Source organism: Petaurus breviceps, unplaced genomic scaffold (assembly GCF_028583685.1).
Source record: "Petaurus breviceps papuanus isolate PSGF00001 unplaced genomic scaffold, PetGlider_PUasm1.0 188, whole genome shotgun sequence".
In the NCBI taxonomy this organism is placed as follows: Eukaryota; Metazoa; Chordata; class Mammalia; order Diprotodontia; family Petauridae; genus Petaurus; species Petaurus breviceps.
The window spans coordinates 3,842,593-3,863,230 of record NW_027185804.1 but is presented as its reverse complement, the minus strand read 5'-3'; the positions used below and the strand labels follow the sequence as shown (position 1 = coordinate 3,863,230).

Here is a 20,638-nt window from a genome sequence, read left to right as displayed (position 1 = left end):
CAGAGATTTTGTACAATTAAATTACTTTGAATTTCCTTCCAATGGCTGGCTTGTCACCAGTTACTATAGGTAAATGGTGCTGACCTGTCCTTTTCTTCTTGCAGGAGTAGGTGTTAATACTCTGCTTCTAGACCCAGTATATATAGAAAGCTCTGTGTTTTTGCTCCAGTTGTGGCCTGCTATACTGCCTTGACTTTTTCTATTTTTCCCCTTACTCAGGAATCACCTTCTGCCCCATCTGCCCATGGACCAGAATTATCAGAGATGTAGCTGAAAATTCCTTTCTCCAGAGTTTCCCTACTACATAGCCCATAATGGCCAGGGTAAGTGGGGATCCAGGGGAAAATAATAACATCTGTCCCATGTAGACCACATCTCACAGTTTACACAATATCATTGTATCTCATTTCATCTCACTTGATTCTTACAACTCTGTGAGGTTGGTGGGGCCAACACTGTTTCCCATTTGGAAGATGAGTATATAGAGGTTCAGAAAGATTAGGCAGTTTGGCTAAGGCCATGCAGCTAGTGAAAGGCAGAGCTGAGATTCAAACTTATGTTTTCTGACCCTAAACCCTATATCACATTGCCTACTTATCTACTTCAGAAAGTTTCCAGGATCCTCTTCATAATGAATAAGGTCACTGAAACTAACCAAGGCACGACAGCCAAGTGACTAACAAGCACATTCCCATAGTTGTCTAAGGGATAGTAATTTCATCGTTGTCCTCAGTCCTTTGGGGATAATATTAGGGCATTTCTTCTATTGCCCTGTCAATTCTTGTATCTAATTTGCTTTTCTTACTCATGAAATTCTCTTAGCCAAGAATATTAGTGTAAGACTCTTGATTTCCCTCATGGAAACTCATTTATCCATCTGCCCAAACTCATGACCCTATTCATCTTGCTTGTCTCCACCAGTCTCCTTCCCCTGTTGTTGATGGAACTATTAAATTGACCTGAAATATGCTGACTAATATGTCTACTGCCTCATTTTTCACTATTGAGTTTCTTATTGTGGATTTACTGTCTCTTCACTTGTTTGCTTCTGTATGTTTATTTAGATGATCAGACAACGAAGTAATCATTTAGCAAGTGAGATGTTAAAAAATTCACATAGGCTTAAAGGCCTATGTTGCAAAGATAAAATTTGGATAGAAAGAATCTAGATACTGGTAATAGGAGACATTTTTCACCTAACATTATTTAATAGTTACATAAAAATCAATAGCTTAAAAGAAATTAGATGAGCATGTATGATCTACATAGGTTGTATTGTCTGTTTCTTTAAAATACGTAGGTAGGTTTTGTGGCTTGGCAAATAAAAGTTTTACCGTACGGGAAAATAAGCCTCCTAGACTACTCTCTGTGACTATCTCAGACGTAAGTAAATTGGGTCTAAGAGTGACTATGTCACTTACCTGTAGTCACACAATTAACAATCACAGCAATAGCTAATATTTATAAAGCAATCGTTATGTGCCAGGCACTGTACTAAGTGCTTTACATTTAGGAGAGAGGTACTGTTATTATCCCTGTTTTATAGATGAAGAGACTGAGGTAAACAGAGGTTAAGTGCACATGTGCTCCAAGCCCTCATGCTGGGCCTGTGACCCAAGTAGAACACTTTGGGTCACAAATAGGAAAAAAAAATTGAAACTCCTTTTTGTTGTGAGAGACCAAAATCCAGGCCTACTTTCTCCTGTGCTTTGCCATTTGGTTGATGGCCATGTCCACTCATTACATAAGTAAGGTGATTTTTACAAGCTTCATATGGAAAATAAATGGTTGATCTGAGGATGAATAGAACTGGTCAGCCAAAAAACCTCTTAGGGCTGTCCTTGGCTACACTGCCTCACAGTGCTGCCATCTGAGTGACCAGAATGAGGGAGGTAATAGTTCTTTGTACTGTGTCTTGGTGAAGCTGCATTTAGATGATTGTTTTGTGGTCATGGGAGCTCTCACTGAGGTCACTGAAGGACTGCAAAGATAGAAGAGTTAGGGGGCCTAGCTCAAAGCCTTGGGTAATGTCCACAATAATGGGAGAAGAGTAAGGAGCCCTATGTGGATGATGAATGTTCATAAAAAACAGTGTGCAGCAGAGAGGGTTGTCAGCAGGGCCAGATGTGGCAGGTAGGTCAGTGAGGATGAAAAGAAAAAAAAGTCAGATTTTTTAATGACTGTATCATTGGTAACTTTGGAGAGAGTAGTACTGTCAGGTGATGGGGCTGAAGCCAAATTACAAAGGTGAATTTGAGTGAGAGGAGAGGGAAGGGAGGTAGTAAGTGTGTATGGCTTTTTTTTCCCCTAGGAGTTTGGTTGAGAAAAGAAGAACAGATGTAGAACAGTAGTTTGAGGGGTAGAGTCAAGTGATTCCTTTTTTAAGGATGTGGGGGACTTTAAAGGTACTAGGGAAGCACCAGAAGCTAGGTAGAATATTATTAGCAAGGGAGAAGGCATGATTGAGGCTGTGATCTCCTGGAGAAGAAAGGATGAGTTGGTCTTGACAAGGAGAAAGGCCACTTCATTGTTAGAGACTAGAGGAAAAGGAGGAGGGAGGATGAGGTCAAGGAATTTTGAGATAAAGCAGAGAAGAGAGATCTTATGCTGAAGGGCCTTAATTTTGTCAGGAAAGCAAGAGGAAAGATCCTCAGAGAATGGAGAAAGAGTGGGATGTCTGAGGAGAGAAAAAATGTTTTGGAAAAGCTTTTGTGGGAGTTAAGATAAGGAATTAATTAGAGAGGAATAAAAGGATTGTTTTGCTGCAGTTAGGACTCATTTAAAATTGCATAATGTGGATTTATAATGTACTTTGGTCTAAGAAGGAAGAACTAGTTGGCACAGTTGTGCTTGCCTCTATCTCCATTCAGTAACATTTGAGTAGGAATGAAGAAAGTCAGTGGTGGTAGTAATCCCGAGTTGAGGTTTGGCAAGTCATGAGAAGCAGTAGGACAAAGGATTCAAGAGAAGAGGAGAGTCTGCAGTGGAATTAGCTAATTTTAGGGATAAAATCAGCAAGGGAGAGAAGTGAAGTCAGAGTCAGGCCAATGGCCTAAGGGCTCTAAGGGGTTTAAGAGGGAAGAGCTCGACAAAAGTGGAATGGGCTACCTCAAACAGTGCTGGGTTTCCTTTCACAGGAGGCTTCAGGCAGAGGCCAGATGATGGTTTATGGAGGATGTTGTAGAGAAGATTCTTGACCAAGGGGTTGGGCTGGATGTGACTCCTGAAGTTCTTCTCAGCTCTGAAAATCTGTGATTCCGGGTTGTTGTTTTTGCCAGATGTCCTTCTTGCCAGCTGACATAGCCTGTGCTCTTTGTGCTGACAACTCACATTGGGAAGGGCCTCTGACAGAATGTTATCAGCTGTTGATTCTTCTCTTTTCGGTATTTCTGTGGTTGATGGTCTTCTATTCATTTTTTGCTTTGAGGGGAGAAAGTTAAATAGGACCAGGATGACATGGTTTTGGGCACTTCCATATTCTTCTGTGGTGTTAACCCATTACCATATGGCATAGCCACCCCCTTCTGAGCATTTTCCAGTTTATCAGTGTCCTTGTTAAAGTGTGGTACCCCAAACTGCTCACAACAGTGCCCACAAAGCCTGATTAAGGCAAGTGCAGTGGGATTATCACCTAGTGTTTTTAGCATTGTGCTGCTCTTAAGGCAAGACGTGAGCCTGTTAGCCTTTTTGTGCACCTGGTATTATTGAACTTATTGAACTTACAGGCTGCTTAACACTTTTCCCCAGTGATTTTTTTCAGAAGACTGATGTTTTAGCCATTTTGTCCATGTTAAGTTCATTTTTTTGAAGCAGGACTTTACATTTATCTTGTTGATATTTCATTTTCTTCTATTCAGAAGAATATGTTGGAATAATTTTGGATCCTGATTGTCCTCTGTGTTAGGTTGTCCCCTTAGCTTTATGTAATCCAAAAATTTTCTTTAGCATTTCATTCATGCCATCATCCAAGTCTGGTAAGGATGTGAAATAGCACAGAGGGGAAGACTGATCCCTGATATATATTCCACTGAAGACCTTGTGCCCTGTTGACAATGGCCTGTTAATGATTACTTTGTCCACCAGCTTTGAGTCCAGAAAATTGGGCTGATAGTTAGCTCCCTTCTTTTTATCTTGTCCACAAGGCTAACATAAGATTATAATATCATAGATTTAGAGCCAGAAGAAACCTTAGAAAGCATCTTGTCCTACTTCCTCATTTTACAGATGAAGAAACTGTGGCTCAAGAGCCTAAGTGACTTGTCCACAGTCACACAGTCAGTGACAGGAAGAACTTGAACTCTTGTCTAAGATGTAGTTCTCCAAAGTTTCCATCATTTGTATTTCAGCAACCAGTTTTTTCTTATTGATCAGAAACAAGTCTAGAATAGCAGCTCCTCATCATTTCCTTTATGTTTTGAAGGATGAAATTATCACTGACAAGTCAAGAATTTTTTAAGCTACTCTGCTTTTGTCAGAGGGGGAGCTCCAGAAAATGTCAAAAGAAGTGGAAACCTTCCCCTGTCCCATCCCTACAGTACATGCCTCTGCTTCCCAATTGAAGGCTGTGTCCTGATCACTTGTCACTTTTCTCCCTACATTCAGGCGGTCTGCAGTAAGCTCTCACCACATCACTTCTGTTTATAATCCTGATAATATTTACTCAGATACTCCTCACCATGCTTCACCTTCAGATTTTCTTATGTGAATATATGTTCTTAATATACACTGCTACATAGGCCTCTACCATCCCCTTTATGTGTTATGTTCTTTTTAAGTGGTACCATTCTAGAGCCACATTCCAGTCAGGCACTGGGTAGTATATATCCGTGGGTCTTTATCTCATTTTAGTTATACCTACGAGATAAAATTTACCTTTTTATATTAAAAATCCCTTTAAAAATAAAGAAAAAAGTACACTTTTGTCTCTGGGGAAGATTTAAAAAGAGTTTTCACACATTTGCCCTCCTTGGTGTTGGAAATTCAATACACATCTCCCTCCATGATGGTCTAAGGTCAGAAGTGTCATGTTTTTATCTTTGTGTTGTTTTTAACGTTTCAGGCCAGGGGGTTCAGATGCATTTGTGGGCATCACTCTCAGGTTTGCTAGAAGATGGACTTTAGGTTATTCTTTTCACCTTGAGTATTTTGACCCCGAGTCAGGAACAGAGATCAGATAATAGAAAAGTGTTGCATCTGTCCCCTTCTCTTTACTCACATGGCCACACAGCTATCAAAGGGATTTTCCTAAAGGACAAATCTGGCCATGTCAGTCTCCTATTTGTCACACAGTTACCTCAGAGACTAAATGTGTACTCTTCTGTTTGGTATTGAAAGCTTTTCATAATCTACCTCCAGCTTATCTTTTCAGCCTCATTATATTTGAATTCCATCACACATACCTCAGTCTAATCAAGTTGTCCTCAAGGTTCTTCATTCAGGATAACACTCCATCTCCTACTTCCATGCCTTTGTCTAGACTGTTCCCTATGTTCGTAGTGTACTGCCCCTCACCTCTGCCTTTTAGAATCCCTAGTTTCCTTCAAAGCTCATCTCAGAGACACCTTCTACAGGAAGCCTTTGTTAATTTCCCCAGCTGCTGGTGCCTGTCTCCCCTGCAAAGAATTATCTTGTGTGTATTTTGCATGTATATTTTTGCGTGTACATGTTGTGTCCCCGTAAAGAGCGTAAGCTCCTTAGGGACAGGGACTATTTGATTCCTGCCTTTTGTATCCCTAGCACCTTTCACAGTACCTAGTACGTTAGTAGGCACTTAATAAATGCTTCTTGATTGTTTGAGAAACAGCCCATGGTAGAAGATGGAAAAGCTATGTCAGAGTCAGGAAACCCTGGCTCCTGGACCTGGTGGACTGACTGTATGAGTGATCAAATACTGAGCCTCTCAGTGCCCCAGGTAACTGACTCTGTAAGACTATGGCTCCCTTCAACCAATGTGCAGTGCAGACTGAGAACAGAGACTTTGCTTTCTGATTAAGTTTACATCCTAAAAACATCACGTTGCACTTTCTAAATGTCAGTTTCTGCTGTTATTACAGTAGCACTTTTTATTTGTCGAATGAATGAATAAAGGACTACTGCCCCAAACTTTGCTCAATTCTAGAAAGAGTTGGGTGTGTTTTGGTTTCTGTTGGTTGGGTTTGATCATCTTTCTTCTTCCAGTTATCTAGATCCTAAACTGCATATAGTCTCAGTAATACATCTCCTCTTCTCCCAAGACCCCAGGCGATGCTGTCCACCACATCCCCAGTGTCAGTGGCAGACCCGCAGATTACAAAGCCTGTTACAGCCAGTACCCCTGCTGTAGACACAGACTAGATATGGACAGCCATAATGATAGGGCCCTCACAGTCATAGTTGCAATGAACTAAGGAATTTCTAAGGCATCATCCTCAAATCTATGAACCTATGATCCTGTCTCCCCCACCTCTACCCACACATATGCTGATGACACAGTGGCAACGCCCCAATATTTCAGTGCTGCTCTTCTGCTTGGCCCCACAGGAATATAGCTACTGCTCCAGAGCTGCTCCCCAAAGCTGCCCACAGAAGCTCCAGTGGAGCCTCCCCCACACTGTGAGGCATGGTATAGCCAGCTCATGAACTCCAGATATCTACAGCCCCCCAGCACCTCCAAATGCACCTGGCCTATGGCAACTACTGGCATGATGGGCACAGGGAGGGAGGGGCCCCTCCAGGGCACCTTGGTTCTCTTTTCATAGCATGGTACAGAAGAGCACTAGCCCCACCTCCTTGGGCTAAGATGGCTCTCAGTTAATTAATGTGCTCCCAATTAGTAGAGGACCCAGCAGACTCAGCATTTGGTCTCTTAAGGAGGGAACATCATAGCTATTCTTTGGAGACAGACACTTGTAATTATGTGGACATTTAATTACATTGCTTCCTTTCTTCTCCTCCCCAACTCCCACCTTCCACCCTGTTCAGAGCTGCTCCGAGTGCAAGGAGAAGAGACCAGCACACATTCTCTGCACCTACTGCAATCGATGGCTGTGCAGCTCCTGCACCGAGGAACACCGGCATGCCAAGGACATGGCAGACCATTTTCTTTCCCTAGCCCAGAAGGGATCTTCAGGTACTAGCACTCAATCTGTTCCATGCCCAGGACCAGGATTCAAACCCAGGACCCTTCTTCTAGAACCTTGGGTTGGATAGAGATATTTACTAGCTGGGTGATCTCTCTGTGCCTCGGTTTCCTCATCTGTACAGTTTTGATGATAATAGCACCCACCTGACAGGGTTGTTGTGAAGATCCTGTGAGTTAACATATGTAAACCTTAAAACTCTATATAATGCTTGCTATTAATAACTCCTATTTATGTAATACTTTAAAGTTTGCAAAATACTTTTCTCACAAATAGCTCTATGAAGTAGTTATTTCAGGTATCATTAGATCCATTTTGCAGATAAGCAAACTAGGGTTCTGAGAAGTTATCTGAGGCAGGATTTGAACCCTGATCCCAGGGCCAACACTATCATCACTATTCCACAGTGTTCTTAAATTCCCAAGGGGCATGGCATGTCCTAGGGGCACCAAGGACATCTAGCCAGCAGGCAGTGTAGTCAATGTAAAGTGGCCCAGGGCCTTTTCAGTGTGGTTAGGCCACTCAGGGTTCATTGAATGAAAGGCATATTCTTTTCTACCTGCATAGAGTAAATTATTCTCCTAGGGGGAAACAGGCTGTGGTTCTTTCCATGTTTGCTAATTTAATGACTGTCCCTTGCTGGGGAACACTCCCTGAATACTGTTGCTGGTGTTAGGCAACTACTCTTAAAGATTAGTCTTAACAAATAGATGTGTGAAGTATTGGTTTTGAGCTCATATCCTTCCTTTCTTGGGAAGAGTTGGTATTATATGTCAACTCCATCAGAAACTTTGTATTTAGAGATGTAGCCCCCCCCTTTTTTTTCTTAGTTTTCTTGTGTTTCCTGAGGACAAGGGAGAGTTTTAAAACCCTAGAATAGGGGCAGGTAGGTGGCCCAGTAAATAGAGCACTGGCCCTGGAGTCAGGAGGACTTGAGTTCAAATCCAGCCTCAGACACCTAACACTAGCCATATGACCTTGGGCAAGTCACTTAACCCCAATTGCCCTGCCTTCCCCCTCCAAAAAAGCAAAAAAAACCCCAAAACAAAACAAAAAAAAATAAAACCCCAGAATGTTAGAACCACATGAGATATTCCAAGAGGCAGCTGGGTTGTGATAGAAAAAAAAAAGTGCTGAATTTGGAGTCTGAGAACTCCACTTCAGTCTTGGCAGACTAGCTGCATGCCCTTGGGCATATCACTTTCCCAACTTTCAATTTCTTTCTTTCCCAACTTCAGTTTCCTCCCATGTAATCTGGAGGCAGTTCTACTTTTGCTGATAAATATCAATGGGTTGTTTTGAGGATATGGAATGTTTGTTGTTTGTTGTGATAATGTATGTGAAAGAACTTTAAATGTCAGATATTTTAGCTATGAAGGAATTAGGGCTTCTGCAGATCAGCCCCAGTTGGAGATCACAGATGGAGTGAGGAGGGATTCTAGAGGTCATCTCCCCCAGTGGTGTCAGACATTGTGATCAACATTATCTACGTTGTCATGTATTTTTTAAAAAAAACATTTCCTAGTTCATTTTAACTTGACTCCAGCACACTCAAGGAAGCTGAAGCTTAGAGATATTCAATGACTTGTCCAAGGTCACACAAATAGTGAGTAGCCTAGGATTTTTTCCACAGCACCACAGCCACTTGTGCAAAGTAACTTGCATTTTTTGCCCATTTCTAGGAGTGAGAATGGGCGTGACAGTGGCATGTCCTCTGGTTCAATATTATTGCAGTTTGCCTGGCCAGCTTAATCCTGGCTTTTACTTACTTGTTATTGTTATTGACTCTACATGACCCCGTGGATTTTGTTCATGGGTTTTTCTTGGCAAAGATACTGTAGTGGTTTGCCATTTCCTTCTCCAGTGTGTCCTCATTTTACAGGTGAGGAACTGAGGCAAATAGGGGTTAAGTGACTTGCCAAGGGTCACATAGCTACTAAGTGTCTGAGACTGGATTTGAACTCAGGTCTTCTTGACTTCAGGCCTGGTGTTCTAACCTCCAATTCCTCTAATATCTGCCCCTAATTCTGGCTAGTTCTCTCCATATACCAGATAATAAGCGATGTCCTGTGGAGATCATCCTATTACATTTTATGATCCTTGAAGGCAGAGACTGCCATTTTCTTCTCTATACCCCCCATGACCAGCATAATGCCTGTACACAGTTTAATAAATATTTGTAGAACTGGATTTGTTGTTGAACACTATCTTGATTCACATAGTTTCCAGTGAAAAGTATGCTGCACATGGGTTCATAGTAAATGTTTTTGAGCTTCCTGAGGGTAAATGAAATGTCTGATTACTCTTCCTGTCAAGGGGAATGCCCTGCTCTGTTCTCCCCTAGTGGGACCAAATCCTAATCCTCTTGAATCCTTCCTGACTTATGGGAGTAGTTCTAGGTGTGATCACTTGTAAAAAGCATTGCCAGCTTCCCACATGGTCAAATAAACGACCTTGGTTTAAGAAAAGACAGTTTTGTGTCCACAGGAGCTCAGTTCAGCTAATTGGTGCACTTGGCCTAGCCTAGTCATGGATAAATATCACCAAGCTATAGTTTTGGCCTTGGCAGGTAGTGTGACTCTTGTAGAGAACAGACATAAACATATTGTCTGCAGAACAGTGGCATTCCCAGAGCTGAAAAGGACCTTAGAGAACATATGATTCAATCCCCATGCCATGTAGTTCAGCTTACCTGATTAATAGACATAGCAGATGCAAGTCACTTAATGTAGGTCTGCCTGGAAGGTGGGCTGGGGGACAGCTAGCTGCTGAACCTGTTTGTAGGGGAAAAAAGAAAGCACAGCTAAGATTATGTGGTTTCCTTTTGCATCTTTGTCATAGAGCTTAAGACGCTAGTGTACAAGTTATAGAGGCTTCTGAGGTTTTCTTGTCTTATGTGTTGTGCATAGACCGCAGGATGAAGGTTTTTTTTTTCCTCCTATTTTCTGCCCCAGAAGAAAACATTTGTCTTTTCTCTTTCCACTGACATCTGTATAACCATTTCAAAAAAGAAATGGAGTTACCTTTAAACAGCTGCAAGCTACCAGGTCTTCAGCATTGTTGTAGTGGGAAAGAAAATTGGATTTGGAGTTAGGGAACCTAGGTCTGAATGCTGCCTTTGACAGTTACTGCTTGTGTGACCTTGGGCAAGTCAGGCAACAGTCTGGCTGCCTTAATTCAGTATCTGGCACATTGTTAAAGTTGGTTATCTCTTTTCCTTCTTGACCGTTTAATTCTTATTCTGAAATTCATTATCTCCATGCAAAATAATAGCTAGTACATAATACGTTATCATTTTAATGTTCTTTACACGTGTCTGTCACCTTGTTTGATTTTCATAGCAAAGCTGCTGTTGGTCAGGTCATCCTTATTTTATAGCTGGGGAAGCAGAGGCTCAGAGAGAAGAGTCTTGTGCAAGACGACCCAGGCAGTGAATGCAAGAGCCCAAGTCTTCGACTCAAAATCTAGTGCTCTCTTTCCAGGGCATTCATAGTCTCTCTTGCATTATCTTCTGTCCGAATAAGGGATAGTTTGCTCTCTATGCCTATGTGCTTTTGTTAGAGACAAGTAAATGGCCAGCTGCTATTTTTCCTTTGTTGTGAGTACAGACAGACCACCTGTGCTTTACTCTGCTTGTATGTTCATGTATACATATATGCAAAGATGTGTAGATTGTTTTTGGAATTAGAATTCAAGCCCCTTGCGAGCAGGACACTGCTAACAAAGCAGCATCCCTGTTTGAAGTTTTGTCTTTGTTTTCCAAGACTTAGCACAATGCTTGGCGCGTTGTAAGTAAACCTTATTAAATGCTTGTTGATTAAGAAGAGTAGTTTTTCACCATCAGCCTGAATGTTTGGCACATTATTTAAGATCCATAAAAATGATTATATAAGACCTGGATTCAATTCCCACCTCACATACTTACACCTCAGCAAGTCACTGGACCACTCTATGCCTCAGATTCCTCATCCATAAAATGGGGCTGGACTTGATGACCTCTAAGGTCCCTTCTGTCTTTAATCTATAATTATCTGTTCTCTGTCAATATCCATGGTACCAGTAAGTGTTTATTAAACTAATAGACAGAGAGATGGGGATTCAGTGCTTTGTCATACATAGGATGTACTTGGGAGTTATTTGTTGAATTGCACTGAGTTCTCCTTGACCTCTCCTGGTCTACACAGACTTCTACAAGTGCATCATCTTTTGTTTCCCTAGTTGGCCTCATCCCCAAATCTCCCATCATGCATTGCTTCTCCATCCTTTGCTTCTACACTTAGTCTGAGAGAAGGTGGCATAGTGTTTTGTATAATGATCACTGGATATGGGGTTGATCATCTGAAGTTAGTTTCTTACTCTGTGTGACCTTGGGCAAGTATCTTAACTTCTCTGGGCCTTGGATTGTTCTAGATGACCTCAAGGCTCCTTATAGCACTGTCCTCTATGCCTATACATTCCTCCAGTATCTGTCTAAATTCAACCTAATATTAACTACATGTACCCTAAATACCTCATTACTACCTGTACTCCCCTTCTCTCCCTTTCTAAGACTTACTCACTACATGCTCATAATTCACCTGTCACCTAGTTCAGGGGTGGGGAACCTGCAGCCTCAAGGCCACATATGATCTTCTAGGTCCTTGGGTGCAGCCTTTTGACTGAGTCCAAATTTTATAGAACAAATGCTTTTATCAAGGGAATTTGTTCTGTGAAGTTTGAGTTTAGTCAAAGGGCCGAACTTGAAGACCTAGATGGACATGTGACCTAATTCCTTACTCTATATACTTATCCCTAACTCTCCTTTTCTTACTTCTCTACCATCTACATTAACCCTCAAATCTCCTGTCCCCCCACCTCTCCACTGCATGTGCTCATAGAGGTCTGTGCTATGTATTCACCTGACATTCACCTGACAGACTCATTCAGTGTTTATGGCATTGCCTGCTCTCTGTGCTCCTCTTTTTTTTCCTCCTTCTGACATTGTTGTAAATGGTTACATGAAATGTAAATAGGTTTTTAATGGATATTTTTTGATTACTTCATTCATTGTTCCTGGTCCTGTATTAGGAACTGTCCAAGATTTCCCAAATGGAAGACTTCTTTTTTCCAAGAGTTTGAATGCCCCCTGTGATAACTGTCACTGCTTAGAAGGTGGGCTAACTTTTGTCAAAACTGTGTAAAAATAAGCTGCAGTCTATGGGCTTCTCCATTGTCACTGGTGGAAACCTCAGGAAATCTTGATGGCTCGAGGCAGTTTTCTTGCTTGAATTTTAGAGAATACTTTTCTCGCTGTGTGGGAATGAATGTTATTTTTACTTCTTTTGAGGCTCAATTTGGTTTCTTTCTGGTTGTACCTTTTCTATCCTGCTTTACAATTTGACCCATTCTTCCTGTATGTAGTATGCAGGGGTCATAGCCATGTTTTTCAATGAGGAGTAGGACCCATATTCCCTCTAATTTTTCCCTGAATTTCACTGTTCCAGTGGTGGAAGAACTTCAGTCCTCCTTTCTCCTCCCTTTGAAAGCAGATCTCTTCCCTCAGCCCCTAAAGCTCTGGAATGGCTTTTGTTGATTTTTTCATCTTAGCTGAGTGGTAGTTTTCACTAGATTAAGGTAGTTCTCCCTTTCTGCTCTTGTAGGAATGGACAGTGGGTCCAGTGACTCCTCCTTGTACTGCCCATTGCATGGTCAAGAGATTCTCAAGTTGTTCTGCGAGACCTGTGATGTCCTCACATGCCACAGCTGCTTGATGATTGACCACAAAGATCACAGGTATGACTCTGGACACCTTAGGCAATCACTCTCAATTTTCTTATCATTAAGACCAGTGAAAGAACAGGCAATATAAATCTCCCTATTATACAACTTCACATTTTATCCTCTCCATCGCAGTAGCTGTTAGGGATCATGTACATAGAGAATATAAAATCCATGGACTCATAGAATGTTGAAGCTAAAAATACTTCTCTTGATCATTTAGATGAACTTCTCAATTGATGGTTGAGGAAAATGAGTCCCAGATAGAGTGAGTGACTTGACCAAGGCCACCATGTATAAGTTTCTTAATTCCTAATCTAAATATCTTTCCACTCTGCCATCCCGCCCCTCCTCCAAATGAACTGATTAACATTTAGCATCTTCCCCCTCACTAAGGCTGTCCTCTAGTAGAGCACTGAAAATGACTAAAAGGGAGCAAAGAGGAGAAAGGAAAAATAGCAGCAAAAGGGCCTTGGATGGTCCTAAAACAAAGCATCAGGCTTTGAATATTTGGGAGTTTGCTAGAATATACTGAGGAAATAAGGAGATACCTAGAACCTGAGCAGAAGTGGATCCAGGGAATACCCAGGAGGCATTTTTCCTTCCTTCAGCTCCATTGTAGGGCATTCTATAATTCCCCAAGAGTATGTTCTAGTACACAGTGTTGACTCTTTTATTCAGGTGCAGGCATGTAGAAGAGGTTTTGCAAAACCAAAGAATGCTTCTGGAAAGTGTGACCACTCAAGTGGAGCATAAGAAAACTGGGTTACAGGCTTCCGCTAAACAGATTGAAGACAGGTACTATTTTTGTTCATCTCATTTTAGCTCTAATAGAGGTAGTGGGACATCTCTGGTCACTACATCCAGCTCATTGCCTCTCCTCATATGCCCTCCATAGGTAATCAGACTTCATGTTTATCCAAAGGAAAAGGAATCAGTGAATGATACGGACCATAAATTGGGTAAAATTTCAGTGAATCTGGATCTACTGTTAGAGCTATAGTTGTTGATGCTGTTTAGAAAGAGCTCTTGTGCACGTGTGTATTTTCACGGACTTTGTATATACTTGCCTACCTAAGTAGTGGAGACCATCCACACAGCCAAAAACCTTTTGTGCTAAGTACCATGGTGATGAGGCTACTGAGTAGGCCATTCTACCTATCTCCAGGGCCTAGGCAGTCATTTGCCAGGCATCAGGAGTTATTGCAATTGACAGACAAGCCCCACCCATTGCTGGTTTTCCTATCAGCTTCTCTGACCATCTTATTTTGTTAAGGTTATCCAGGGCATTGTGCTCTCTGTGGCACTGTGAGAAACAAAGGACAGGTTGGGGACCTACTCTTTTCCCTCTACTCTGGCCCTGTTCAAGGGCAGGGACTTTGGTCAGTGCCTCTTGCTTCTCAGAGTAAGGTCTTATGCGAGTTCTTGCTGGGGTGTGGTCTTATCTTAGTGGCATCACCAGCATGTCTTGATGATGAGGCAGAGTAATCTGAGTCTAGGTCATAGTGGCATGACAAAGGGGAGAACCAGCCTTCTCTATCAGTCATGAAGTTAGAGACCCTGATAACCAGCTCTTTGTCTGATGAATAAATAAGACCTAATAATGCAAAACTCCAACGTAGGAACCAATCCCCAGAAGCCTGGATACCTTGGATCCTTGTGTTTTCAGAGGGATGACAATTGAACAGATTTTAGTCAGGTGCTCTTTTATGGCAACCTTCTCATAAGCAGGTGTAATTATCAGTTCAGGTTAGTTCAAGGGAGATTGTTACTCATCAGATGCAGCCTCTATATTCCCCTTTTCTTCATAGAATTCTCCACATTAAGACAACAGATCCTAGCTTTAGAGAGATATTTGTCTTCCTATGCAGCAACAAAATCATATTTCACACATATAAGCATTTCAAGGTTTTTAAAGTACTTCCCTCACTAAAGTCCTCTTCCATTTCCTCCTCATATTCTGAAAGTGATCCTGGGCTCTCCCCAGGCTGGAAACACTGAGTACAGGGGACAGATTGTCTGTGATCTGAGGACTAGCCTAGGTTGGCATTATTATGTTGGCCACAGTATAATGAGTGCTTTCTGCCCCAGGAACTCATGAAGATCATTTCCTCAGGCAGAGAGGGACTGTGATCTGGGTTGGGGAAAGGACTGCTCTTTCTGATGGAATCACAGATCCTTGAAGTATTGCAGTTTTTTCTTAGAATAGATTCCAGGAGGTGTATTGTGCAAGTGGAAATTTACCCTTTTGACAAAAGGATAAACTTATCAGACAGGTGAAGTGATTTGTCCTTTGTTGTACAGTGAATGATATTCATTTATTCAGCATTCAACAAACACTTGCACTACTTGACTTCTATTTACAGAGTGCTGTGTTAAGCAATGGGAGAGAAAAGATGTTTAGGTTCTAAGATCATGGATCATGTAGTCCTCTAGTTATAAAGATAACTGTAGCATTACATGGTTCCTAATACAACATTATGTAATGTATCAGAGGGTTAAAAACCAGAATATGGGGGTTGAGGGTTAGGGTAGTAGTTACCAAGGAGGAAGGTCAGGGATGGCTTCATGGAATTAGAAGTCAGAGTTGAGACTGAAAGCTTTTGCACTACACCAACCTGCCTCTTTAGTATCATATTCTTAAGGTGGGATGACTCCCTCTTTGGTAGAACGTTGAATTGACTGGGCTTAGAATTTGAGGTTTGCTTGAGAGTCATGTTGTACTTTTGATCATTGGTTTGCTGATCAAGTAGGATGGTCCCCATGCAAGGCTAAACACCTACTGAAGTTTGGGAATAGAATAATGGCCATGGGTTTTCTCACTAAAGGAAATTTTTGAGTTGATCTCTGACTTCTCACCAGGTAGGCTGCACAGTCTGTTAATTTTAGCATTTAATTTCTCTTCACTGATCCTCTGACAAATAATGGATGCCTAGGGAGAAACAGGAGACTTAAAGTGTATTGTGATATGCTTTGTTCTTCCTTGCAGGCTGTTTGAAGTCAAGCATCTTCACAGGAAGGTGGAAAACCAGATCAAAATGGCCAAGATGGTTCTGATGAATGAATTAAACAAGCAAGCCAATGGACTTTTGGAACAGCTGGAGGTATGTGTAGGGTGAAGATAATATGAGGGACCACCATCCCTGATATTTGCCTTCTGCTAATAATCACACTAGCTCACATTTCTGTGGTGCATTATATACTGCCCTTATATTTGTTTGGGGAAACAAACATTTCAAAATTGAAATCAATGGAAGACCATTATAAACATGAGCCTGTGAAGTTATTGTTGACAAAGTATGTAGATAAATGCTCAAGAGTACCTGGAATATAGCTAGTTATGAAAAGCTTTTTGGAGGAGGTGATTTTAGAACCCCATATAAAGGCCATCCTTCACATCATCACTACAGAGGTATTAGAAGGTGTGTAGAAGGCCTTTGCTATGTGGGTGAAAGTAGAGTTGGGAATCACTGAAATGGTTTCAGAAAATATCTTGACTCAGTTGGAATTTCTTTAAAAGAAGTAGGGAGACATGAGTAGGGAGAGAAGAGACAAGGCTCTTTAGCTTCTATATTGGCCCATTCTATTACAGAATGAGGATGTGGAGGCGGTGTATGTTCCTACATAGGCCTTGTTTTCTTATAGACATGGTTCTCATAGGGTCAGAGAGAAGGTTTGTTTGACCTTATTTTAGACCAGGGCTAGCCAGGCCAGCTCAGTGATTCAGGCTCAGGATTGGAACACAGTGAAGTACTCATGGACTATAAAATTCAATAAAGGTAATGTTACTTTTAACAAAAAACAATGTTAAAGAATACTTTTTTATAGTTATTGAAAAATGGATATTGCTCCTCTTCAACTCCATATTCATTATGGTGGCTATGCTGGATGGGACAAACTCCTTGCATGGCAATGGGAATTCCCCTAAATCTCTCACACATATGTTTCCTATAGGCTGGGCTCTTTATGCTCAAGGGGACAAGGGAGGTTTGTGCTAAAGTTTCAAGCACTGTCTTAGACCAACCAAGTCCTGTTCTCTTAAAGGGAAACCAGCTCAAACTTTGTAAAACAAACCCCATTCCGGGTTCCCCATTTCCAAAACAGGCCTTTTGGTATGTCCTACCCTGAGTGAATATTCCCCTTTTAGGAATAACCCAGAGTAATTTGTCCCACAAGAGAACACACGACTTCCTTTGGACCATGGAATATCTACCCTAACCCTTCACTAAAAAATAACTTTGGCAAATGGTTTTTTCCTGCTCTGTACTTCAGATTTGTTTTAAGCTGCCAGAATAAACCTTGAAGTTTGGTTATTTTGAGCATAAATTAATAGTTCCTCTCTTCTCTCTTATACTCTGAGTAAATTTGAAAGATCATGGAAAATGGGAGAAGTACCACAATGTTGGAGAAGGGCAAATTACAAATTTTCAAAAAAGGAAAGAGAACAGCATCTATAGATTAGAGACAGGCCAGTGAGTTTGACTTAGGTTCCTGGGAAAATTCTGGAAAGATCGTTCAAGAGATGGACACATCAAAATTGGGATATGGAGATTACAAGGGGCTGGCAAGGCTACACCAAGAACTGATCATGCCAGACCAACCTCATTTCCTTTGTTGACAGGATTGCTAAACTGGTAGATGAGGGGAGTGTTGTGTGTACAGTTTATCTGCATTTTAGCAAAGCTTTTGACAAAGCATCTCATACTATCTTTTGGAGAAGATGGAAAAATAAGAGTTAGATGATAATAGAATCAGGTGGATTCAGATCTGGTTGGATGGCCAGATTCAGAGAGTAGATGGTAATGGGAGGTCTCTAGAGGGTGCCCCAGGGATCTGTGGTTGGGCCCATGTTGTTTTTATTAATGACTTGGAAAAAGGCATAGATGGTGTGCTCTTCTATGGCATGTTTACTTATTGATCTGTTCTACAACCTTCCATTTCCAACCACCTTTCAGACATCTCGAACTGGATGTCCAGTGGACATCTGAAACTCAATCTGTCCAAAACATCTTTCCCTCAAACCATCCCCTCCTCCTTCACTATTATTTTGAGGAAAATACCATCCTCCCAGTCTCTCAGGCTCGAAACCTAAGAGTCAGCCTGGACTCTTCACTAGCTCTCATCCTATGCATCTAAGTTGCTGCCAAGGCCTGTCAACTTCACCTTTGCAACATCTCTCAAATAGACCCTCTTCTCTCCGCTGACACTGCCACCCCTCTGGTGTAGGCCCTCATCATCTCATGCCTGAATTACCAAAATGGCTGCTGATGGGTTTGCCTGCCTGAGTCTCTCCCCACTCTAGTCCTTTCTTCATTCAGCCACTAAGAGATTTTCCTAAAACTCAAGTGTGATCATGTCACCCTCATTACTCAGTAAATCTTAATGTCTCCCTGTTGCCTCGGGAGCAAATACAAAAAGCTGTCTTTGGCATTCAAAGTACTTTTGTAACTTAGTGCCCTCCTACCTTTTCAGCCCACTTTTACTCCCCACCAAGTACTCTTCAGTCCAGTGCCACTAGCCTCCTGTCTGTTTCATGAACAAGATACTCCATCTCTTCGCTCTGGGCATCTTATCTAGTTGTCCATCAGCTTGGAATGTACTCCCTTCTCCTTTCTGACTGCTGATCTCCCTGACTTCCTTTAAGTTCCAGCTAAAATCCCTTCTTTTACTAGAAGCCTTCCCCAACCGCTCTTAATTCTAATACCTCCCCTCTGTTAATTTTTTCCTACTTTGCTTTGTATGTATTTGTTTGCATGTTGTCTTCCCCATTAAATTGTAAGCTCTTTGAGGGCAGGAACTATCTTTTGCCTCTTTTTTCTATCCTTAGCACTTATTACATTGCCTGAGACATAGTAGACAATAAATGTGTCCACATGTGAATGCATTCATTAAACACTAAGTACCAGCTATATTCAAGGCAGTGGGTATAAAAATACAAAGAATGGAACAATCCCTGCTCTCAAGGAGCTTAAAGTCTAACAGACATTCTTATATTCTCTCTCAATCCTGCTCTTCTTCCTTTTATTATTGGTACACAGTGCCCTCAACTCTGAACATTTGCACTTGCCCTGTAGTTTATCCCACTCATCAGCTGTTTGTTAGCAATCCTGTAATACAGCCCAATTATCTGCTGTCTGTTTTCTCTTTTAATGCCAGGGACTCACCAACGAAAGGAAGCAGAAACTAGAGCAGCAATTACAGAGCATCATGGTCTTAAACCGCCAGTTTGAGCATGTGCAGAACTTCATCAGCTGGGCAGTATGCAGTAAGAACAGCATCCCCTTTCTCTTCAGCAAAGAACTGGTAAGGGAGCTCCTCGCCCCTGCCCCTGCCCAGACCCTACAACCCCCACCACTTCCACTCATTTTAATTTGACCTTTTGGGTTCAAACAAAGCAAGTGAAGTTTTTTTTTCACCTTTATGGTCCTTGAGCTGTCTGAGGGCACTGATTATGTCCCCATGTGGAGCCTCTGTTCTTCTGTTCATCTCTAGTCTTCTGAGCATCTTTTCCTTCTTATGCCTATCCCAGTGCTCCTCCTTCCACACTACACTACCTCTGCTAGAGGAATGGCTTCCTGAGAAGTTTGGGACTAGAGAGCCATTCCAAACGTAAGGGGCTTGGGGGATATAGCAAGAAGAGATTTCCTTGCACATTGTATGGGCATGTGGGGTCGCCCCTCCAAGAAGTCCTTCAAGTCTTTTCACCTCTACTTAGATAACCTTCTTCTTCCCACCCCCTGGGGAAACAGCTTCTCTTAAAAGGATGTCCCACTGTCCTGCTGTCCTCTGGGTACTGGTTACAATGCTTGACTGCCCTCTGGAGCTCTCAGAATGAAGACTGCTTACAGGAACATTGGTTATTAGCACAGTCTCACTGCTCATGTTAGCTAGGCCAGGTCACACACAGACCAGACTTTCACCTCATTACTTCCTCTTATTACCAGCCTCAGTCCCCTGAGCTGACAAGTTGGACCCCCTCAGCTCCTGATGGAAATTGCTTTTAACACAGTCTCATGAACCCCAACCCTGGTGTTTCTCTGGGATTCTGACCACAACATTTCCTGTAACTAGAGTTGGTGGCAGGATATCTCAGGACAGGGTGCAAGATAGGCTTTTCTTCTCTCTCTTTATTCAAGCTTTTCTTCAGTCCTACTTTACTGCCTCTGCTTTTCTCTTGTCACTAAGTTACCTAGATTGCACAGTACTCACCATCCATATTTCCAGGTTTCATTGCCTTCTCAGTACAGCATTATAACAAACAATATTCTATTTAAAAACCAATTACCTTGTGATGATTCTGATCCCAGGAAATCCCCATATTTCTTGTGGGGATTTTTTTTGCAACAGAGCTAAAATGGGAGGTTTCTGGTACATAGCAATGGGGAGCCAGAGGAACCTTTTGAAAAAAAAAGGAGAAAAAAGTAGAGAAATGGAACATAAATCCATAATCCCTGAATCTTTGCATCTTGTCTGATCTTCATATCAGAAGTGAGAGACTTCTTCAAACATTTCTTCCAAGGTAGAAATCCTTTATTCTGAACAAGGATTCTAGAATCACAGAAATTAATGCTGAAAAGGACCTTTGAGGTCATCTAGCTTAACTTCTTTACAAGAATGAGGCTGTGGCTTAGAAATGGGAAGGGATTTTCTCAAGGTCACACAGATAGTAAAGAGCAGAGCAGAAATTTGGAGTCAGGCTAAAAAAAATCACAGACTCTCTAATTTGGGGGGGGGAATCCTGAGCCTTAAGAATCTCCCTAGAA

At 41.7% G+C, this 20,638-nt stretch overlaps 1 protein-coding gene across 2 annotated transcripts in view; it reads left to right on the top strand.

The window, feature by feature from the left end:
- TRIM66 (tripartite motif containing 66) overlaps positions 1-20,638 on the top strand; it is a 112,596-nt gene that overhangs the window by 40,051 nt on the left and 51,907 nt on the right. For both annotated transcript variants that reach the window (XM_069091170.1, XM_069091169.1), the window contains exons 4-9: positions 220-323; positions 6,961-7,108; positions 12,758-12,890; positions 13,557-13,673; positions 15,865-15,979; positions 19,032-19,178. In XM_069091170.1, coding sequence (XP_068947271.1) covers positions 315-323; positions 6,961-7,108; positions 12,758-12,890; positions 13,557-13,673; positions 15,865-15,979; positions 19,032-19,178 — 669 coding nt within the window. In that variant the 5' untranslated portion in view covers positions 220-314. The remainder of the gene's footprint in view (positions 1-219; positions 324-6,960; positions 7,109-12,757; positions 12,891-13,556; positions 13,674-15,864; positions 15,980-19,031; positions 19,179-20,638) is intronic.